The sequence below is a fragment of the Erpetoichthys calabaricus genome, chromosome 11, assembly GCF_900747795.2.
Source record: "Erpetoichthys calabaricus chromosome 11, fErpCal1.3, whole genome shotgun sequence".
Classification (NCBI taxonomy): Eukaryota; Metazoa; Chordata; class Cladistia; order Polypteriformes; family Polypteridae; genus Erpetoichthys; species Erpetoichthys calabaricus.
This window is the reverse complement of record NC_041404.2, coordinates 136,098,146-136,122,271: the sequence shown is the minus strand read 5'-3', so window position 1 is coordinate 136,122,271 and position 24,126 is coordinate 136,098,146. Positions and strand designations below refer to the sequence as shown.

Below are 24,126 nucleotides of genomic sequence, written 5' to 3'. Positions count from 1 at the left end.
CAGCGTACAAAAGCAATTTATTAAAACACGGCTGGCACTTTAAATTCTAACAACGTGGGAAACACAAAACGTTAAATTAAGAACAAAACAAAGCAAGCGTGAAGAGAAGGCCGGGCGGCAGCACTGGACATGATTCTCCTGATGCCACCCCACTTGGCACCTTCTTCCCATTAAATTATTTCTCAAGTGCCCCATGTCCCCAATGTAGCATCGCACCAGGCCTCTGTGCTCGTCCTTCAGCCATCCTCTCATGCCCACAGGGTGTGCCCGCTGTTCGTGCCTGTAGGGGGTGCCAGTGCAAAGCAGAGGCCTTCACAGTGATGGCACTTGGCAGCACACAAAGTGTGTATCCCATAATGCCCTGCACCATTACAAAAGGAGAATCCTTAGTGACCTCGGGGGGCTTCACACCTGATGTTAACAGCCAATGGCGGGAGTGAAGGAGGAGGGCCGATAAACGTGGGTCACTCAAACTGCCAGGCCAACAAGTGAAGGAACAGCTGAAGCTGCCAACCGGGGGGGGCAGCCACTCCCACCCTCACGTTGAGCTACCGTCGAGCGTCTGGATGTGCTGGAGCAGCTCGTCACAGAACCACGGCGTGCGGTGCTTCTCCCGGACCACCTCGACCTCCTTCTCCAGCAGCGATGGGCAGATGGCACTGCCCGCCTTCAGCACTCCTGCCATAGAGAAACAAAAAATAAAAATCAGGGCACAAAGTGGTCACCGGCCAGCTGACAGCCCCACAGCATGATGGGATCCTGGTGGTCTGGTCACCCCTCCTCATAACGAGGTGGGCATGAAAATGGAGTGCCCCCTAGTGGTGGTAAAACAAGCTATTAACAGCAGCATCAGGAGAAAGCCCACCCGAGACCTGTGATTGGGTGGTCTGTGCAGCACCTGAACATGTGACAATATCGACCTCATGAACCTATGAAAGGCGCTATACTCATCTGCCAGTTTATTAGGCACACCCCTACCTCCACACTGTGACTACAATTCCCATGAGGCAGCGGGAGTGCGCTGGGGCTGATGAAGAGGAGAAGAATGTGACTGGAGTGTCACGTCATGGGGCCTGGTCATTGCCATATTGAGAGACCCATAGAGGTGAAAGGCGCTATATAACGGGTATTATTTACATTTCCATGTACTTATTTGGCTGACCCCTTTATCCAAGGTGACATAGGAGACAATTGGTGACATTTCTTTTTTGGTTTTCCAATTGGAGTCACAGGCAGGTCAGGGGACTTTCTTGGGGTCACACTTGGTGTCAGGAGTGGGATTTGAACCCACAACCTCAGGGTTTGAAGTCACTGCGCCACACTGCCTGCCATATGGTAGACGGACAGACTGGTACAGAGATGTGAAAGGCGCCATATACCAGTAGCTATCTGGGGAAGGCTCTGTATGAGAGAGAGAGAGATGTAAAGGTAACTCTGAAAGGCGCTTTATACCACACAGGAGTCTCGTCGCAGGGTCAGAGGGTGCTGTGACAGTCGGATTTTCTAAATATTTCTCGTTTAATTCGCTTTACGTTTGTCATCGCTGCACCTCTGTGGCGATCTCCTAAAATAAGGGGGTGGCAGTTTAATCCTACAACACAAACCCACTACACTGTGGAGGCCATGTGACACTGGGGGGCACACGAGGGTCTCGAAACTCAGAGAGCCACCCGTGCACATCCCTGCTGGCCAAGATCTTCACTTCATGGCCACCTCCATCGTGATGACGCATCAAGTCACCAGGTTTGTTATTGTCACCAAATGGTTGTGGGGACACGAAGATCGGTGGTCCTTGAGCCACTGAGCAGCTTTGGAGTGCCGTCCAGTCTGCAGCAACAGCACAGCACAGTCCGGCATTCGTGAAGGACGATGAGGAAGGAGTGACACACAGCTGGAGGGGTGCGCCTAATAAACTGGCCACTTGGTGGACCGACAACTGACTGACCTGCTAGGTAAGAAGCGCATGCTGTCGCCCTCTAGTGGTAGACTTGACTATTAGACTTTCAGAGTCGGTAGACGCCATTGGTGGACACCCGGAGGGAGCTGCTCTGTCCAGCAGGGGGCGGCTTGCAATGTAAACCTGAGGTCCAATCTTACTGCCACCTACAAGGCTCTTGTTGTCTCTGTCACCCAAGTCAGAAGTCCCCATGTGTGTTGTTCAATTTTTATTATGATATTTATTTATTTATTGAGCTCATCTCTGTATCAAGTCAGGTGTGCCTAATAAACTGGCCACTGTGTACTGAACCCTAACTGACACGCATGGCAGTAAGTGTGTGCTGCCGCCCTCTAGTGGTGCCCGACTAGACTTGCTGCTGGCAACTGCAGATCAAAGCCGCCGTTGCTGCCACCGTGGAGGTCACTCCGATTGTTTTAATTTTTTGCCTGCTGTTCGCCTGCCCACTCCTCGATTGTGCCCACCTCATCCTGGCAGTGCCAGCCGTTTTGTTTTCTTTCTGAATGCTTGCGGTTTGTATGGAGTGGTGCTGGTGTCACAGATCATAAAGCTCACGTCATTTATATTTACTGTTTTGCTGGTCAGCTCGGACCCCAGGATGTCCTTGAGGGTCACCACTGCTCGTCTCTTTTCTGGGACAGGACTCGGGAGTTTCTAGTGGACTGTGGCACTAAAGCAGCTCATTTGCGTTTTCTGTAATTCAATTTACACGGCTCCGGACAGCAGTGACATGTTGCCCGAGTGTCACCGGCCTTACAAGGTGCCCACAGCTGCTCCGGTGGCCCAGCACGGCAACACCAGGAGTGAAAAAAAGAAAGAATGTGAGCAAATACCAGGAGTGGCCACCAGAGGGCAGCATTGCTCTTCAGAAGAGCCAGGAGGAGGAGGAGGAGGAGGAGGATTTGTTTGGATGGCGGCCTGCTGGGGGCCTTCACGCCACCGCGCCCCTCAGCCCAATAATCGGCTCTTTGTTCCCACGGTGTCGGCCACCGCCGCTCTGTACGAACATCACACATCAGACGGTAATCGGAGAAGCGCGCCCGCCTGTGCACCGATGTAATGAAGGCCCCCTCTGACATCCCGACAATTACCACAGACATTAGGAGATGCAGCAAAGGAAGGCACTATAGTGTTACAAGTTGGAAAACATGTGGAAACAAATTGGCGGGCAATCAGAGACAGCGAAGCGTTTGAGATTTGTTTGAAATGTTAGAAACGCCGCCACCGCCTTCGAGCTGCGGGGGGAAGCGGGGAGCACAATGTGCCTTTGTCAGCCGTCATTCGAAAAATAACACGGCGGACCCCTGAGCCGCGCCGACTTTGAAAACCTTCTTGTAATAAACTTGAACGGTGGCGTTACGCCGATGGAGGGGACGACGGGCCAGCTTTACGGGTCAGAATGGGGGGGAGGGTGTGGGAGCCGAGGGTCTTCAGGCCAACTGCTGGTGGTGGGCAGGGAGATTCAGAGCAACACGCTGGCACCCACATGGCAATCAAAAAAAGCTAGGCACATCAGGGGGCCCAATGGGACACATGGCATGTTAAGGTGGGCTGTGCCATATGAACCCACTGTGGCCAGCTAGGTGTGCTGTTTTAAGCCAAGCCACCATGGCCAGTGGGAGTGCGTTGTGCTAAAGCAAAGCCCGCATTTACAAAGGCAACCTGTGGTCACCGGGGGGGTGCTATGCTAATCCAATCACCAGTGGTCAGCAGGGTGTGCCACGCTAACCCACCTCATCATGTGCAGTAAGGCAGACTGTGGCCACTAGGGGGCGCTGTGCTAAAGAGGCCTTGGCTTGGCCAGTAGGGTGTGCTGTCGTAAACCAACCATCAGGGTCAGCAGGGCGGGCTGTGCCAAACAAGCCCCCCTGTTCAGTAAGGAAGGCTTGTCCAGCAGGGGGCACCCATGTTCAGGTCTATCTATCTATTATATAGTGCATTTCCCATCTACCGGTTATATGGCACCTTTCATGTCTATCCACCAATCCATTATATAGCGCCTCTGCCCTCCACCTGTCCATGTATTATAGGGCGCCACTCACGGTATCTCACTGGAGGGTGGCGACGCTGGTCACACAAGCAAGCAGAGACGTCCACCATTAACGTCACTATCAGCTCTAGCAGGGCAAACTGTGACCAGCCAAGCAGGGTCTGCCGTTTTCAACAAGCCCATCCTGGCGAGTGGGTGCCCAGCGTTAACCCTAACCCTTCATGGACAGGAGAGGGCGCTGTGCTAATCCAGGAGCCCAAGTGTAATACGGCATGCGGTATCCAGTAGGGGGCACTGTGTTAAACTAACCCCTTGTGGCCAGTAGGCTGGTACCACTGAGGGTCTGGGACTTGACGAGTGCCCACACGTCATTCAAGTGACCCAATGGTTGGCGAGATTTTTTACTTTTGTCATGCGCCTTATGACGCTGAAGGACAAGTCCACAGAGACCCCCAATTTCACAGGGCGACTGTCCATGTCATCAGCCCCACCCTCATTCCTCTCTCACACTGCGTCTGTGCGCCCAATTCCAAAGAGCAGAGCGCCACTTTGTGCCCGCATTCCCACATCCTGGTTGATGTGAGACGACATGTTTCAAAAGCCACTGAGCATGCAGAGCGCCTGGCAGCACACAGTAGAACTGTGGACCAGGTAACCTGAAAGGCGCTACATCGACTAAAGACCACCCAACATTCTCACACAAGAGCCCCCTTCTGTGACGTCCATGTCATTTGTGAGGCTGCTGGACATGACCTGCACTGCCAGGCCACCCACAATTCCGAGTGTCTCTATGGATACCGAGTGCAGTAAGGTTGTGATTTCGGTTGATGGGAGGCGCTATATAAACAGCTGTGGGTTCAGACCTTGGTCTGGTTGCCCTCCCTCATCGTAAAGACGGGCAGCTCACAACTGGCACTGTGTGGGTGTCACTGTGCCCTGTGCTAGGCTGGCACTCCATCCAGCTCCCTTATGCCCTGTGCACCCAGGAGTGGATGAAGTGGGTGTAACAATGGACAGATAATAAAGTGATGATGCCCGCTGAGCCTTGTGCCAGTTTATCTGAATTACTTTTATAGAGTGCCCTGCCCAGAGACCCAACAAATGGCAACAAGAGGACCTGTGCTCCCCCCCCAGTAATCACAGCCATGCCAACCATCTCTGCAAACTGTGCCCGCCTCCCAGGTGCTCCACCACAGACTTTCACAGCTTCTAGTGCCCATTGGCACCACCTACATGTAGCACTTCTTACCCAAGATGGCCATCTGAATGTTACTGTCCGGGTCATCCAGGTGAACCAAGAGGCCGCGGTACAGAAATTCAAGGTGTCCTCGGTAAGTGGTCCTGTCGTAATCCGGGGGGACGCGCTGAAACCACGTAGTCAGGGCCTGTGCGGCGGCACCTCGCACGTCATCACTGGCATCGTCCAGACGCTTGAGCAGCTCTGTGGAGGAAGAAACAGAGCAGGGGGGTCAGCAGCCATCATTCAGCCCACCTTAACCAGTCACAGGTCAGGCAACAAAGGACGAGACAGAAAACAAAGAGCTTCACACGGGGGTCTCAACTAAGCCCCCACCCTGAACCCTCATGCCCTGTGGTGTGAAAGGCGCTATATAAAGCAATGGACTGTACCTTTCAGAACTTAGCGGGGGGCCACATCTCATTATAAAGACAGTGCAGGCAGGGTCCCTGTACTCTTTAGATATTTGAGAGTTGGTTTTCATTGTGAAAGGCGCTATATGTGCAGCACATCTCCTCCTATCCTGTAAAACTCTACATGGAAGATGCTGTTTGAAGGTCTTCATTATGAAAGGCGCTCTTCAGTACCCCTGTACTCCGAATTTGGGCCATAACTCATTGTGAAAGGCGCTAAATAATAAACAAGCCCTCTGTGTCAAGTTCATCCCTTGTGTTCCAGATAATGAAGATGTGCAGGTTGTGAGACTCGGACTACATTAAAGACCTAGAGGGGTACTGGATATTAAAGGCGCTATACAGGTAATGCTCGCCAGCACCCTGTACCTTCAGAGTGAAAATGTTTAGGCAGCGCTCACTCGGAAAGGCGCTATATATGTAGAAATGCTTCATATTAAAAACACACTGGCATGGCATTCACTATGAAAGGCGCTATAAGCATCATGGCAGGTTTCATGGCACTCCTCATGAAAGGCGCTACATCTCTCATCAGTCATACCCTTCACATTAAACACTTTTTGAGGGTCTTCATTATGAGGCACAGTACAACAAACCTGCTTCAGTTCAGATGTAATATATAAATTAAAATACTAGGGAGGATATTCTTTATGAAAAGCGCTATATGCATAAAATACCTGAACTGTGATGTACATTTCATGTTAAACACTTTGGGATGGTCCTAAATATGAAAAGGCACTTTATATTAAAAACCTTTTCCAAATTGGATGTTCTCTTTATATCAAGCACACTGGGATATTAACTATGAAAGGCGCTATATTGTCTAATATACGGCCTTCTGCTTTATCCATCCATCCATTTTCCAACCCGCTGAATCTGAACACAGGGTCACGGGGGTCTGCTGGAGCCAATCCCAGCCAACACAGGGCACAAGGCAGGGAACCAATCCCGGGCAGGGTGCCAACCCAGCGCAGGACACACACAAACACACCCGCACACCGAGCACACACTAGGGCCGATTTAGAATCGCCAATCCACCTAACCTGCATGTCTTTGGACTGTGGGAGGAAACCCACGCAGACACGGGGAGAACATGCAAACTCCACGCAGGGAGGACCCAGGAAGTGAACCCAGCTCTCCAGATCTCCCAACTGCGAGGCAGCAGCGCTACCCACTGCGCCACCGTGCCGCCCCTTTATTACACTCTCATTTTAAACCTTGAGACATTGCACCCTGTTCAAGGCACTATATGGAGGAAACACCCCTTCAGTTCTCTTGTGCTCGTTCTATTCGTTTGGGACGGTCCTCATTATGAAAGGCACTTCTGCTGATGGTGACATTCTCTTTATGCTCACCACATTGGCATAGTCATTATAAAAGGCGCTATATATGTCTACTACGCCCCTTCTGTTCACTTACACTCTCACATTATATCACTTAAGGTGGAGCTCATCATGAAAGGTGCTATATGTCTACTACGCCCCCTTCTGTTCACTTATACTTTCACATTACCAGTATATCATTTATGGTGGAGCTCATCATGAAAGGCGCTATATTTATGAAAGGTGCAATATGTCTACTACGCCCCGTTGAGTTTGTTTGGTTACACACTCGCATGGTGCTCATCATGAAAGGCGCTATATTTACAGAATGCCTCTTCAAATTATTCTGCTCACCTCCCTCATTTCTCTTCTTCTGCTTTCTCATTTTATTTCCCAATTTCCCTGTAAAGCACTTTGTGATGCTGCTTATTGTGAAAGGCGCTATATCAAGACATTCACTGAAAGACACTAAGATGGCGGTTTCAGTGCCCAGCAGGCCCCTACCAGGGTAGACGGTGTTGAGGGTCTCTGCGTCCAGCTGGTCAGTGCAGAGAAGCAGAATGGAGCCGATGATCTGACAAGCCATCTGCCGGGTCATCTTGGAGTCTTCGTCAAGAGCAGCGACCACCTGGGCCATCAGGTCTTTACGCACAAACAGCAACTGGAGGGGAAGGAAGGGAAAGAGGGGGGTGTGAGTTGGGGGAACGAGCCCAAGATGACCACCACTTGCCAGTGCCCAGCAGCACCTGTAAAGGGGAGCACAGTGACGTCCTGGACACACAGAGAGGCTGAAGAAGAAAAAGGCGAGAAGAGCCCCCCTCAGCACCCCCCCCCCAAGCCCACCCCACCCCCATCGCCGAAGCCGCCTTCCTCCTAATTCCGTCTTTTATTTTTTTTGACTGACTGAGTGACACTTTGGAATTTCCCCTGCGCTTCTCGCTTCCTGCAGGCTACGCTAAAAACACTCGGATTGAAACAAATACCTTAAAGTCCGGGGTCAACCAAGAGAATGGCTTCCCTGACAAGTCAATCGAGACGGCCGCACGCCTGAATAAATACTAAAGCCGCCCTGCCCTCCGATGGAGGATGTGCCTTGTCGACGCTCAAAGCCCAGTGTGTGTCGGTGGGGGACTATACTGGGTCCGAGGGGGGCTTTGCAGGTTCAGACCTGCAGCTTATTGTGAGGCCTACTGCCCGCCCCCCCCGCCCCCAAGCGTTCAGGGTGACCCTATGGGCCTGATGCCACCTCACCTTATTTGTCGTCGGACCTTTTCTGCCATGGTTGCCTTCAGTCATGGACTCCCTGTGGTCCACTCACCGGACTGGAAAAATTCAACATGGGATTCGGACAATCCTTCACAGGTGACAGAGATGGCAGGGGCTGGGGAGCAGGTGACAAGTCATCCCATGGAGCGTCACACAGTGGCAGGGGAGGATCAGCTTATTGTGCCACAGAGACTGGTCCTAGGGGTCCAGTGTGCTTCCACAGCCAAGGAGTCCATCTGGTGGGCTTCTGAGCCACTGAGGATGTGGCAGCGTTTGAGTTCCGTCGGAAGTAGAATAATGAGACTGAAATTGCACAGTCAGCAGGGGGCACCAGAGAGCAAGTATACAGTCAGTACTGGGGTGCCTGGTGGGACAGGGCCACCCATATAACGGCCAAGATGACAGTGGCACCTGTGCACCGGCAGGGACTGTATGGGTGCCTACAAGAAGAAGCACTGCAGTGGACAAGGAGTCAGTGACACGAGCCTGTCAGCTGGCCTGGCAACCAGTTGTAGTGCCACTGGAGTTGACCGACTTTGAAACCTCAATAAGAGATGGACTGCAGTACTCAGGAAAGGCGCCACATTAAACCAACACTAAGAACCGAATCCTCCGTCACGTACCTTCTGCACCCCAGGAACCAAACAGGAGGTCCTTTCATCCTCGCCCTCCACCACACCCCTTTAATGACTGGTGCCCAGAGAAGTGCCCTCGCTGGGATTTCCCTAAACTGGCAGAGCCAAACTTTTTTTTTTTTTGTTCGTTCAATACAAGTGACAAATATCTGAAAATCCTGCTGCTATGGTGGCACTGGAGTCAAATCCTACACCCGTTTATTGTCTGGGGTTTATATGTTCACCCCATGCCCATGCGGGTGTTCCTTACACCCCTCCCTTAAAGATGTGTGGGTACGGCTAACTGGTGTGTGAGTGTGGTAGTGGGCATCCTGGCATGTCCTGAATTGGGCTTAGTGGGGTTGAGGACCTCAGCTGATGAACTGGCATGTGGAAGGGGCCACCCAAGGGCTCCCAGGAGTGACCACACTGTCCCGTCAGTGAGCACATCCTTCATTTCAGTGGTCAATGGACACTTCATCAGCTCCACACCCTTCTATTCTCCTCACACTTAAGACCCACTCGGGTGTGACTAGGACCGCCAATGTGGCTTTGCACCCCAAGATGAAATCCTTTCAGCTCTCCAAACGCCACCCCAGATGAGGGCCAGTAGGGGGCGCTAGGCAGGCGGTCAGACTTACCTGTGCAGGTGACAGCACCTCGCTGTGCAGAAGGGCCCACAGGCAGGAGATGGCCACGGTTCGGATAGCAGCAGCCGTCCTTCCAGCGTGCCACAGCAGATTGGGCAGGACGGCGTCTGTGAGAAACGCCTCTAGGTGGTCGGCCAGCCGTCTGTCTCAGATTAGGGGTGGGAGAGAAAAAGAAGAGACGTTAGGACCCTGCGAAAGACGACTGACAGAGCCGGAGGGCACATCTCCTTCACCGATGGCAGCTCTACTGTCAGGACGGAGACGCCCGGTGGGGACACTCGGGCTGAACACAACTGACAGGGTCACCAGAGGTGGGGGTCTCCACACAGGGGCCGCTCACCTCAGTTCAGTACAGCTTCGTTTTCCACTATTGACAGAACTGGGCTGGCCTGGTCACTTTGGCTTCTGGTCACTTTACTTTCCTATTAATGACCTATTTGGGTACAGCTGGTTACACAGTTCACTCTGGAACATGTTGGCTTTGTCCTGCTTGCCCACATAATCTAATGGCCCCCAGTTAGACCTGATGACTTGGTTGCCAAGGTGCCCATATTAAGGCCCACTGACTCGCGATCCAGTTACCCCACCGTAGGTCCCAGTGGCCCATTGCCCAAACTAATATCCAATTGTCCACCATCAAGACCCACTGTCCTGTAATCTAATGGCCAACATTAAAACCTGCTGGCCTGTCACCTCATTGCTGCCAGTAAGACCTGGTGGCTTATGGCTCAGTCACCCACATCAAGATCCAATAGCCCAGTGCCCAGCTGGCCAAATGAAGACCCAATGGCCTGTAATCTTCTGAGCATCAGTAGGACCTGCAGGACCACTGCCCAGAATGAGACCTAATGGCCCCCAGATAGACCCCGTGGTCCTTACCCATTTGCCCACATTAAGACCTGTGGTACTGTCACTTGCCCACTGCCCGCGAGTCCCAGGGGCCCTCAGAACAAATTCTACACCTGGCCCTTTAATCTTTTAGGTCCCCCCGACTGCTGTCCTATCTCCCAGAATCCCCCAATAAGCACTGACAGGCCATTCCCCCAGGAGCCCCCATTAAGACCCGTCACCTAGCAGTTCCCTCTAAGAGCCAGCGGCCAGTCCTCCAGGTGGTAACCCCCCCCGAACCCCCGGGATGATTTCCAGGTAACGTTTTCGTCTGAACGGCTCCCAGCGCCCTTCCTTGTTGTTTTTGAGTCCGAACAAAAGGCCGGCAGCTCGCGTGGCCGCAGTGTGCACCTCCTGTGTTTGGCTTGGCCCGGGGACGAGGGTCCGTCGGCAGGCGAGCCACGAACATCACCTGCTATGTGCGTGATTAGAAAAAAGGGAGCCGCGCCAAGCTGTGCCACGGTTTGTATTTTTAAGGCCAGGGACCGCCATTCAGCACGATGGGTCGGCAGGGGGACAGGAAACACCCGGCAGGCAGTCGTCAGCGTCTCACTTCATTTATCCTCGGACCTTCTCTGCCGCACTTGACCTCCGTCACTGTCCACCATGGACCATCCAGTGCTGACCACGTACCAGCTGGGATTCAGGGATGGGCGAGGATGCCCTATTGAAGGAGCATGGCAGACGGATTAAGGATTCCTGGCGGGTGACATCGGGATGGGGCGTGTCACACCTGAAGCAGTGGTGCACTGCAGGGTCAGGCACTGGGGGCCAGGTGGGCACGGACCCACTGAGAACATGGCAGTGTTTGTGTACTGTGCTGGACAACAGAATACTGTGAAATTGCACAGTCAGCAGGGGGCACAAGAGAGCAAGTATACAATCAGTACTGGGAGGGGCTTGAAGAGACAGACCACCCATACACTGGCCAAGGTGACATTGGCACCTGTGTACCAGCAGAGATTGTATGGGCACCTGCAAGAAGGTTGGCTTGGTGCAAGTGGCTGGGTGGATGAGAAGGTCAGCTAATGGGACAACAAGCAGAGGCAGTAGATGGGACTGGCCAATAGTGGGACCCTGGGCAGTTGGCCTGCCAACCGGTTACAGGGCACAAGCGCCACTGGAAAGGACTCCAAACTCGGCTTAGCAGCTCAATAAGAGGTGGACTGTAGTACCCAGGAAAGGCACCATATTAAAGAAACACAAAGAACTGGACCCATCTGTCACGTATCTCTGTGCCTTGGGCACACAAACCGAGGCTATAGAAATGAGTGACGCGGAGTGACATCTGGCCATACAAATGTCAATCAGTGCCAACAACAAGAGGTGCAGCCTCAGCCAACTTGGGGACCCTAAAACAAGGAGCCAACAAGCACCTGCTCCTGAGCCCACAGTAAACCTTTCATTAGTGACCTGTACATATAGCGCCTTTCCTGGTGGGCACCACAGGATTTTTCTGCCCCCATTTACATGACTACAAATCCATTGATTTTATATTTGCTTAGCAGACACTTTTATCCAAAAGCGACGTACAAAAGGGGTCAACGTAACGATGTAAAGACCACCTGGGAGACTGTCTGGGAGCAAGTGTGACAGGACAAGGTGACAAAGTCAATGAACACAAGTGAAGAACTCTGAACAAAACACAATAAAAACTTAACAGACAGAAATTCACTGAACAAGAGGGTCTTAAACCCATCGAGGGGGTCAGGATTCCAAAGGGGGGTGGGTGGGCAGCTTGCTCCACCAGCCACGAGCAACATATGAAGAGTGTGCACTGAGATTTGATACCACGCAGAGGTGGCATCACCAGACGCCATTCATCAGCAGTGGCCGAGATGGAGCACAGGACCTCACAAGTGTCTCCAAGGTGCCCACCCTCTGACTGCTCTGTAGTCACAGCCCCATTTGGGCATAATGGATGAAGACTGGCACTCCATACAGGGAAAAATTCTAGCAGTGATAAACCAGGCATGGAAATGACAAGCGGATGCCCGCTCTGCCAAGGGTAGACTGCTTTTGGTTTTGTTTTTCATGTACTTGTCAATAGGGCACAATAAAACACAAGGAGCATCAGTGTGCAAAGGGGCGCGTGGCACCAAACCCAAGCGGCCAGTAGGGTGCGCTGTTTTAAAGCAACCCATCATGTCCTGCAGGATTACCGCACATTAAATGAACTCCACGTGGATGGCAGAAGGTGAAAACAAACCCTCCGGACCCCCCATTTAGTAAATTAGATTGTGCCCAGTAGAGTGCGCTGTATTAAACCAAATCCCCTGTGGTCAGCCGGGCACAGCGGGCCAAACCAACCCTCCTGTTTAGCAGAGCAAAATGTGTCCAGTAGGGTGCGCTGTTTTAATCTAAGACTCCAATGCCAGCAGGGTGGACTGCAGAAATTCAAGCTCATGTGGCCAGTAGGGGGCTAACTGGTTTAAAACCAAGCCTCTGTGGCCAGTACGGTGTGCCGTTTTAAACCATCCCATTATGGCCAGTAGGATACGCCACATTCAGCCACGCCTCCATGAAGGGTGGAGTGCACTGTTCTAAAGTAACCCCCATGTTTAGGAGGGTCTGCGGTTTTAGAGCAGCCCATCATGGCCAGTGTTAAACAGACCCTACATAGACAGTAGATCCCACTGCGTTTAGTACGGCATATCGTGGCCAGTAGGGTGTGCTGTGCTTAACTAAACCTTACACTTAGCAGGGCAAAGTGTGGCCAGCAGGGTGCGGCGTTTACATCCCACCAATCACAGCCAGTGGTGCACCCGGCATTAAACAAGCCCTACTTAGACAGGAAAGTGCAGCGTGCTAAATCAACCAGACATGTTTAGTATGGCATGAAGTGGCCAGTAGGGTGCGCTGTGCTGCATCAAACCTCTCTGGTGAGTGCAGATGTACTGACTGAGCCAAACCTCCCTCACGTTTAGAAAAGCAAACTGCGTCCAGTAGGGTGCGCTCTACTAATCCAACTCTCTGTGGCCAATAGGCTGGGCTGCATGAAACCAACCACCTGTGGCCAGCAGAGTGCGCTGTGCTAAATCAAACCTTACGTTTAGAAGGGCAACGCGTGGCCACTAGAGTGTGCTGTTTTCAACCAAACCGTCATGGCCAGTGGTTCAACCTGCACTAAACAAACCCAAAACAGAAGTAAAGTGCACTAAGCTAAAAAGAAGACCCGTGTCTAGTAAGGAAATAGTGGCCAGTGGGATCCATCTTAGCTACGATGATCGCCGTGTTAAATGAACCCTACCTGGACAGTAGGGTGTGCTGTGCTAAACCAACCCCCTGTGGTTAGTAAGGCATATTGTGGCCAGTAGGTGGCGCTAAACAACAACCATTTATTTGGTGTATAGCCCAGAATCACACAAGGAATGCCTCAATGGGCTTTAACGGGTTCTGTTTTTTGACAGCCCCCCTGCCTTGACTCTGTAAGAAAACAAAAAAATAAATAAAATAAAACACACCTGTAAGGAAAAATGAAAGAAATCTTGGGAAAGGCAATATTCAAGGAGAGAGTCCCTTAACAATATTAATGCACTAATCCAAGCCACTATGGCCAGTAGGGTGCGCTGTGACAAGCCAAGTCTCTGTGGCCAATGGGCTGGGCTGTACTAAAGTAGCCACCTGTGGCCAGTAGGGCGCGCTGTGCTAAACCAAACCCCTCATTTAAGAGGGCAAACTGCTGTCAGTAGGGGGTGCCATTTAAAGCCCCTAGGATACACTCCAGTAAATGGGACAGTAAGGGCGCCCCAAACCTCACCTATAGCAGGGTGAGGCCAGCAGAGGGTGCTGTACTTAAAACAGCCCCCTGTGACCAGCAGGGCACGCTGTGCCAGGCTAGACTTGCCTTTGCTTTGTTTCCAAGTTCGCCCCCGTGCCGCTGGCCCGTCCTGCAGGCGTCACCGTGTCGTGTGCCTTTCCTCCACGAACATTTGTGAGAAAAGCATTCCGAGGCTCGATGAAATGCCAGATATGTAAGCAAATTAGCCGTCGATTGTGCTCCTCAAGCCCCTCTGACAAATGAGTCTGACACTAAAAGACTGTTTGCTCAGAAACCCAAACCAAACCTACTGTTTCACACGCCACGCCATCACCGCAAATGGCGGCGCCCCCCACAGAGGCCTGCGCTTTTGCTTTTTTTTTGTGGTGATTAATGTAACTGAATCCTCCGAGTCGGAAAGGTCAAGGCCAGGACCACACCACTCGCCTGGTAATGCCCGCTGCTCTCCACCCGTCATGTACAATTCACAGGGAATGTAAACAAAATGGAAATGGAATCCCGGGTTTTTATTTATTGGCAGCAGTGCAAAAAAAAAAAAAAGAAGAAAAAGAAACAAAAGAGGAGGACAAACAGTAAACGGGCCACACAGGGAGCACATCGAGGAGCAGGCCAGAGCCGCAAGTTTAGGGAGACTGGCATGTGCTGCGACACAAAGGAACTGGCGACAGATTCGATGACAACACGCAGCCAGGTGCACTTTGGCACTTGAACCTGTGCCACTCAGTCCGAGCCCCGCTGTTCGCTTCACGTAAATGAAGAGTCTAAGGAGTCATCCTGGAAAGGCAGTGCCAGGTTAGTGGTGCCCGACCTTTGTATACAAATGGTGAGCCAGAGGGCCAAAATGACACGCATGTGATATTGGGCATCAGGACCTGCGAGGGGATGCCATCTTTACCACTTTTGTGAGGGGAGGGGTATGAAGTGCTATCCGTGGTCCCGTCACACTTCTGGTGGCATCAAGGGGCCTGTGTGGCTGTCAAGGTGGCACCCTGGATCGGAGCTCGAGTGTGACTAGGGAACAAAGACTGATGACGTGAGAGTGTTGTGATTGGCGCTGGGTTACACATTTTGCTTCTTTTGTTGCGCCCTCCCAGTCCTGCTGTTGGGTTTTTATTGGCGTGGTCCCCCCCCCCCCCCCCCCCCCGGGATGCCATTTTGTTCCACTATGAGGTTGATGTGCAGGACTGAGTGCCACCACAGGTCACCTTGTAAAAGGCTCTCTGTGATTTTGACTTCAGGATCGTCCAAGTTTGCGGATACTTCCGGCGAGTGGGTTTACAATTTACCTCGGAATTCTGGCAGCGCCCTCGGGTATTCAGTTTGGATTTGGCAGGCGGCTACGACGCCGTTCACCAGCAGGTCCTTCTGCCCTTTGCCCCTTGAGGTGTGGCACAACAGAGACAGCTGATCAGCTGTGACCTTGGGAATCCCACTGCAAACCTCAGGGAGGAGGGGGTGCTTTTGGCAGGGAATCCCTGGGGGGGGGGGGGGGGGCAAGTTAGGATTCCCTTTTTTTTTTGTACTAAAAGCAGCCTTAGAGTGGAGCTGCGCCTGTAGGCCTTTTGTTATAACATGCATGGCACATAGGTGGGCTGTGGGCTTCGGCGGGGGGCCACAGCTTAGGAAAACCTCTTCCTGCCTTTGCTAAAATGAAGTTAGCCCTGAGATGATGGTGGTGGGGGGGGGGTGCTTTAGCGTCTCTTCTGGAGAGGGGATTCCCCATTCAGGGAATCCCTTCCTTCCTGATAAGGGGCTTTCCCCATTCTCTTTTCTGGAACACTTTACTTGCAGAATGGAGGTCTCCTTCTCTTGGCATGAGGACTTATGCTGTTGGGGGTCTAAGAAAAGTGATTTGGGGCACAAGGGGGTTAACAAGAGCGAGACAGGGAGCCCCCACCGTGAGTAAAATGGAGGGCAGTGGGGGCTCCTGGGCCTTAGGTAATCCGCCTTCCACTATCTGATTTACTTTATGGATTTGTTTTCTAGTGCTACAGGTGTGCAGGACGGCAGGACCACCGCTCTGGGGCTTGAGAGATCCTGCTGTATGCAAGATGGTGGTGGGCAGACTGCATCTTTGAGCAGAGTTGTGGTGGGCTTTAAGGAGTCCCATTTAATTTGGGGGTTTCTCGAACCTGGCGTCATGTCTGAGCTGCTGCCCCCTAGGTGGACCGCTGGCTGCTGTGAGGTGGCGCTCACTGTGTCCCCATCTGTAGCCCCCCCTACACCTCATGTACCCCGCACTCTTGTTGCTGCTCTTCAATCCCATTATAATTAAGGGCACTCATAAAAAAGAAAAGTGTTTTGAAAAATTAATAACAAACCAGTGCTGCGTTATAAAAAAAAAAAAAAAACGACACGAGAGTCCCCCTGGGTGGTCCCCGCACCTCTGCCTTATTCACTGATCGGGCTCGGGATCAAGCGGATCAAAGCCATCAACAACCTAAAATGACAAATCAGACAACAGCAAGACAGGCACAAGGTCACTCATGACAGGTGGGCTACCGGTGACAACTCAGCTAAAGTCTCAGACAGGGAGCTTTGGTCAGTGGGCATTCAGTGGCCCTCGTGATGTCAAGATATGATGGCACAGGCGTAAGCCCTGGCAGCGAGCACTCTGACCTCAAGGGAGTGGCAGTTGTCTGTGAAAAAGTGTTTGCCCCCTTCCTCAAAGCCCATTTTGGTGAGGTTTGACACAATGAATGACCTTGGCAAGCTCAGAGAGCACACGGCTCCAATGTTAACGCATTACTCTCTTTATTCACAGCTATCCTGCACCCCCCCCCCCCCATCACCCATGTGAAAAAGTCAGTGCCCCCATAATTTCAACACTTGCTTGCAGCACCTTTAGTTTCCAGTAATTTGAGGTCAGTCTTTCACGTTGTCCACTCAACTGTGTAGGACTGCATTAGCACAGCTGTGAACATCAACTGTCCGCCTCAGCATCTCTACAGGTTTCAAGTCAGGACTTTGACTGGCCACCCCAAAACTTCAGAGCGATTCACCGGCTGATTTGCTTTTTGTACTTCAGCTCATCCTCCTGCTGCATAACCCAATGGCGCTTCAGCTTCAGGTCACGGAGAGATGAGCCAACGTTCTCCTTAAGAATATTCTGGTCCAGTGCACAGTTCATGGCTCCTTCCACAGTGGCAACTCAAGGTATCCACACACCACCACATCTGATAACAACCCAACCCCACCCCACCATGTTTTACTGCAGGTCTGATGTTCTTACTGTCCAATGCCAGACACGACAGGCCCAGTGATGTCCACACAGTTACTCCTCTGACACGTCTGTCATTATTCCAAATGGCTTGGGGATCAGCCTGGTCCTTCTAGGCACTGATGTTTCTGCCTCGCTTGTCCTTTCTTATCATGGGGTCCTGAACATCATCCTTAGCTAAGGCCGGAGGGGTCTGCATTTCTTTGGGGTTCCTCTGTCGCTGAGCAGGTTGGCCTTTTCCAAGGCAAACTCCCGACTGCTGAAAATGCTCCACCATTTGGAGACAATGGAGGAGGAGGAGGACCAGAGCCTTACAAATGGCTGGCTGTCCTTCCTTGACGGCTTCTTTTCGTCTTCCCTTTTGACTGAGGCTGAGTGAACTTCTAAGAACTGCGTGGTGATGACTTCTCTCTCAGATGAGGGTCCGTATGTGGGTGGGTTTTGATTAACTGGCCTGGTTTTGGTTCATTCAGCAGAGTCAGATTTTCTTTGAACTTTAGTTAGTAAGGGGGCAAATACCTTTTCACACAGCTTAAAAATGTTACCTAGCAGCACAGACACAATGTTCTATGCGTCGTCTGGTGTCCTCTCTCTCATATGACGTTTACTCTTAAGTCCTGAAGCCGATCACCGAGACAAACATTCAAAAGCAAAGAGTCAGGACGGGGGCAAAAACTTTTTCACAGCACTGTGATTTTTAGGGGGTTTGTGGCTGCCCTCATCGTTATTTTTACATGCTTTACGTGTTTGCCATTCAGGTCAGTATTATGCCTTTCTTTTTTTGTTATTTCGTAGTTTTCCGTTTCGCACTGATGTTACCGTTTTGTCGTTCGTTTTCGCCGGCTACGATTCCCATTTGTCATTCTTGGCCTGTTTTTTCGATTTCGAGGACCATTTTCTCTTCTAGTCGTTTATAAATTAAGTCTAGCAGGACAGCATCAAGAGGTAGAAAGCGGCCTACTTGTTACACGCCTCATCCTCCCTAACGCCTCCGAGGGGCGCCACCGCTCCTTTTCCCATACCCATGCCAAGCAGACCCGCCCCTCACGGCCCATCACAACAAACTAAATCTGTCAGGAAGCCGCGCTCATGGGAAGCCCATATTAAAGTTCACGGCCTCGGACAAACAGCAGAGTGACCCCGGAGAGGCGGCTTTCAGCACATCCATCGGCTCGCACCTCGAGGCCCCCACCGCAGACCCGTCCAGCTGCGTCCGTTCGGTGGCAGCCCCTGCCGCCCAGCACTTCCTCGCTATTTCAGGATGCCGTCTGTTCCTTAATAACGTGTCGGGATCGAGGGAGAGGAGGTTCACGAGAAGCTCGCACCGGCCTCCCCGGCCAACACGTGCGCAGCAGACGGCTCAGCGGAGATGGGCCGCTTCATTCCATGCATTCCATTCCCTGCCCTTCATCGCCCCCGAGGAGCCAAGTCAACCTGGGCACAACTGGCACCTACCCCTGCCGAGTTCAGCCGTGTCGCCGGCCTTCAGCAGCAGCTTGGAGACGACGGTGAAGAGCTTTAGTCTCATCTCTGGGTCCTTGCTGGGATGCAGGCAGTCCGTCAGAATGGGCATCATCAGATCGAGGGCTTCTCCGATTACGGGTCCTAAAAGAAGAAAAAAAAAAGGGGGGGGGGGGGGGATTGGCATCAAAAGTTGGCAGCATAGAAAAATAAAAAAAAAAAACAAACAGTTGAAAAGTCATCTAAACGCAATGAGGGGATCAGAGAGCCACTGAGCTACAGCACTGGTCACTCGTCAGAGGATGGACCCCCCCAACCCCCACTCCGGCCTCTGTGAACGACCGCTGGGTGGCATTCCCAGATTTTAAGGTTTTATAAATAGGAAAGCCAGACAGAGGAAATCCTGAGCCGCCTTCACTTCCGTGTTCATTTTAGACTGGACAGACTGAAGTGCCCACTGCTGGCATCCCAGTGGTCTCAAGACGTTTGACAAGGCACTCAAATTCATAATGTGAAGAGCACTCGAAAAGAAAAATACTCAAGCTGAGGAGATGGTGGTGAGGGCCATGAAAGGTGACAGTGGGGCCATTAAGGTCCAGCCAGGGTCACGTCGGGTGTCCAAATCATCAGAATTTGTAAACATCGATCTAACAATGAAATCTCTTCAGGGTCGTGGGGATGGTTGTTAGGGGTTGGGGGGGGAGAGGCCATGCTAGCCACGCCAGACACAAAGCAGGAACAAGCCCTGGATGGGACGCCAGTTATAACTGGAGGGTCCAGCGCCTTAGTGACTTTATGCATAGACAAAGACAGACATGCGGTACTACCCAGAACATCTGAGCAACTGGTGACGAGGACAGGCCATTCAGCCCAACAAGCTCGGCCCTTTGATTCGCTTCGCCTGGCTTGTGCTACACAGCGGGGAACGAAAACTTCACTGACTTCAAGTACGGCAGTGCATTGGCATCAGACAGCAGCCTGGTGATCAGGAGGGGCCTCGACACGGTGCCACCCTAGACGTGTCAGAATCGGGCACTTGCACTTTTAAAAAAGGTGAAGCTAGTGGTCACAGACGCCATATTGTCACGGGCACAAAGTCCAGCGAAACTCTTTTAACAGCAGGTCTGGCCAACAAGCCCACGCTCTCCAGCAGCACGAAGAGCCATCGTTACATTTACCGACAGGAAAGGCGCTTTATAATCGATGGACTGAAACAGCAGACCCCCATCACCTTCTGCACATTTAATGTGTTGTCCATTTCTGGCTGTTAGTCTGCACTTCATAACCCATCATGACAAACCTGAAAGGTTTGAAGATTTATTAAAAAGATGCAAACTGAAATCTCGGGTATGTGAAAAAGTAATTGCCCCCTTAGTCAACCAATGAATGAAAAGTAAATAACAGGTTAAGTGAAACCACACACAAACAGCCAAGCTTGATGGCTGCCAGCCCAACTGCATCTAAACATCACACGGACAGAACGTCTCCAGTAACGTGAACTTGGCTATGAGGTCTCAATAAGAAGCACCCCATGTTGAGACAGGACCTTAAATGGGCAGTTTGGAGTCAAAAAACCCCATGTTGCTGATTCAAACAATTCTGCAGAGAAGAGTCGGCCAGACTTAAATCACAGTGACGTCACAAGACGGAGCTCCTGCCCCCCAGAAGCGTTTGATTGTAGTTGCTGCTGCTAAAGGCCAAGAATTAAGTTTACGGGGCAATTCCTTTTTTCACATAGTTGGTGCAGGTGCTGGTGAGCTTTTTTCCCCTTTAATAAATTAAATGATCATTTAAAAACTGAGTACTGTCTTCACTCAGGTTGTCTTTGGCACTAGACTAAATTTGTTTGGAGGGCAGAAACAATTAAGCATCACAAATAAGCAAAAATGGTGGAAATCAGGAAGGGGGCAAATACTTTTTCACAACATTGTGAAAACAAAACAAATACATGAAAAATATTAATTAAAAAAAAGAAATATCAGCAAAATCAATATAAGCCAGGGCACAAACCCAGGCTATGGATAACTGATGGTCTGACGTGCAGTGGGCAGTTCAAGCTGTGCCGCGGGGGTCGTCTGCGTGTTCTCTCCGTGTCACTCCATCTTGTCAAAGCTGTTTGACTTGAATCCTGACATGCTGCACTTTCAGTTTAGGCAGCTCACAGACAAGCAGTGGGTGGTCATGAGCCCCTCACTTCTACTTAACATTTAAGCCTCTATGGCCGTATGATGCCAATGTCAGTGTTGTGAGTCATGAACATGGAGGAAGGGTGTTGAGAAAAATAACCCCAAAGGTAGGCCAGGACCTTCTCTAGTCTGCCCAGAAGTGGCACAGCCCGGTCCCCAACTACCACCTGCAGGCTTCAGCCCTAGTAGGCCCCCCAGAATATTTTTGGCTTTAAAAGACAAAAGAGTGCCAAGAAAAATCAGAAATGCCTAACATGGGAGAAATCCCACAAAAACCCCGGCATGTAAAAGGCAATGAGGATCTTTAGCAATGAAGCGTTAATTTAGAAGAGAGAAAGAACTCAGAAAGAGCAGAGAGGAGCTGCCGAAATGGCATCCAGGCTAACCAGTCCCAAAGTACTCGTCCAATCACAGAAGCAAAACACGTCCAGAAATCAACAAAGAAAGCAGTCCTTACGGAGACCACCACCCAGAGCAAAGGGACCACGGGCTGGGTGTCACCTGCTCACAGCCCCTTACAGCCACAGGGAGGATCCAATAGCAGGGATAATATTAGAATGGCCCCGCCTCCCAGGGCTCCACCCACAAAGCATAACAACATTTAAAGAGACCATACGGACATTTTTCTCAAACATAATAAAAACAGCAATAAACAAAATGCATATAAATCCAGGCTGACAAAGAGCACTCAGAGGGTATCACAACCATCTGATGCCAACTGGGCACCAGAGTCCCATTGCTCCGACTGACTTTCTTGTGACCTCATTTGCCAAAAGAGGACAGACAGGACTAGCGAGCTGAGCTCACATAAACTTTTCAGAATTCTGCACGCATAGAGGAAAATTCTGGTATAGCCCGGGGCAATCTTAACTCATGGGCACGCTGGGCAGTCCCCCAGGGGCAGCACGAATGTAGAAGCCCCATGCTAATCTATGTATGTTGTGACCTGCTGAGTGGTTGTGTTGGTAGGGGCCCCAGTGCGCTGCTGTTAAGACAGCCCTGGTTAGAGCCCCACCACAATCTCCACGCCAGTAACAACCGGGGGTCCTTACATTAATAATGGGTTGGTCAGTGCCCGGGTGCTCCTTAGCCCTCACCACAATGCCAGACCCAGGCTCTGATGCCCAGTCGCCCGTCAGCCTGATCCGCTCCTCTCATGTTGTCTTGTCCTGGACTCTGCAGGGATTGTTTGTGCTTTGGGGGGCGGCCGGTGGGCACAGGGTTGTTATTTTATTCCACGATTATGCAGTTTGATTCTCTGAGATGCTGGCTTTATTTATTTTAATAAAAATTTGGTAGAAAAGGCAAAAAGGCCACAAATCAAAGCCAACGCCTGGCCCTGCCCTGCTGTCAGAGGGCGCGATTCACAGCTGCCAGGCCGTATATCAAGACCTGAAGACGAGAGACCTGCGCGATTTACGAAGGGCCCGACAATCGGCGTAAACGGCCGCAGATTTACAGCTCGAGCGGATTAAGCCCACAGGCGGCCCCCGGGCGCTCGGGGGGTCAGTTGACGCCATCTGGATTCACACGTCTACGCTGAACGGCTGATTTCGAGACAACAACTGCTGGGCGTGCTGGGAAGAACATCATAAACACGGAGAGACGTCGCCATGCAGCTCAGAAGCCCACTTGTGTCGCGGTGCGTTCCCAGCTTCACATCGATAAACCCCCCCAAGCCTGCTCTTTGGGGGCCACACTCCCTTTTAGAAATTGCGGGCAAGCAACTCCTCATGGTGCCCGACACAGTCGCCAGTCGCATTTGTGCTGTGTGTGACATGCCAGGACTTGGGGGGCTCAGACTGTACGTGTACACGACAGCCCGGTGGACAGTTTCACACATTTGTAAAAAAAAAAGAAAAAACACGATGGCTACTCAAAGAAAGAAACGAGCTGTGCCGCCAACTCCTGACGTACTCTGAAAGAACAAAGAAAAAGGCGTAACTGGCCTCGTGGCGCGGACCCCACGGCCCGTCTGTTTACTTTACAAAGAGAATTAGTGGTACGGGGGTCTCTGTGTGTTTATGTCAGGTTCTTCTGGTAAAGGACTCCTAAAATGCTTTTGTCGTTGGCCATTTAGCTGTATGCATGTTGCTATACGATCTTCAGATTATTGAAAATAAGAAGGACATCGAGCAACGGCCAAAGCACAACGCACAGCGATCGATGCCCGACGAAAATTTATAGCGACCTCAGAAAATGGGCCAGTGAGACTGCGCACACCACCAGCCATGGCACACATTCCTCCCATCAGAAGATGAAGTCGAGCATCGCAGCCCGTCTCAAACTGCACGTGAAACGATGAAGCAGAAAAATCAGTCGGCGACTACAAAATCACATGGGGGAAAAAAAAAAATGGCACCATGCATGGCTGGCATTAAAGCGACCGCCTGGCCCTTCTGTGGCTTTCATGTGTCATCCACACGCCTGTGAGGATTTCCAGGTTATTCACTGTATGCTGCCAAGCAGATGGCATGGATGTACCACCAGGGATTAGGCTGTGCTGGGTATGGGTCTGCAAGGGCACTGCCATTTGGAAGATGGCAGGAAGAAGGACCACAGCGCCAGGATCAAATGGCGATCAAATACGGTTGTTTTATTAAGAGTACAGCTAGTTTACAGCGGTCATACCAACATCAAGAGTACAGCTAGTTTACAGTGGTCATACCGACATCTGTCGAATGGAGGGAGCGAACGTTAAATATAAAAGAGTGGGTCAGCTGGCACCGTCACCATCCGGGCATAAAAGTTAGTGAACACGCTGGCACTGCCAATTATAAAGGAAATCCTCAAGGAAAAATGTAGCGCCTTTGTTGACCACTAAAAACACCGACTCCCTGTGTGACCCTGATCACTTCACTTCACCCGTAGTCACCCGTAACGTAGAAAAGCCAAAGCTCAACTGGCAGAAAATTCATAGGCGCCATATAACAGCACAGGTGCACATGTTCAATCGGGTCATCTCCACTTCTGGAATTCTGCGCCGTGAGTCGCAACAGGTAACATGTGCAGCTAATGGAAAGGCGCTATATAAAGGCACAGGCTCATATTTTTAATTTGTCCCCACTGACTCCCTGTGTGACCCTAAACATGTCACTTCGACTGCCATGGGTCACCGCGGAGTGTTGTGTATTTACGTGT

At 51.4% G+C, this 24,126-nt stretch overlaps 1 protein-coding gene across 1 annotated transcript in view; it reads right to left on the bottom strand.

The window, feature by feature from the left end:
- LOC114660968 (dynein axonemal assembly factor 5-like) overlaps positions 1–24,126 on the bottom strand; it is a 68,625-nt gene continuing 44,499 nt past the window's right edge. Inside the window, exons 9-14 of the mRNA XM_051934112.1 lie at positions 18,810–18,943; positions 15,528–15,550; positions 9,441–9,582; positions 7,424–7,580; positions 5,197–5,388; positions 1–678 (exon numbers count right to left, since the gene is read on the bottom strand). Of these exons, the coding sequence (XP_051790072.1) occupies positions 539–678; positions 5,197–5,388; positions 7,424–7,580; positions 9,441–9,582; positions 15,528–15,550; positions 18,810–18,943 (788 nt within the window). The 3' untranslated portion in view covers positions 1–538. The remainder of the gene's footprint in view (positions 679–5,196; positions 5,389–7,423; positions 7,581–9,440; positions 9,583–15,527; positions 15,551–18,809; positions 18,944–24,126) is intronic.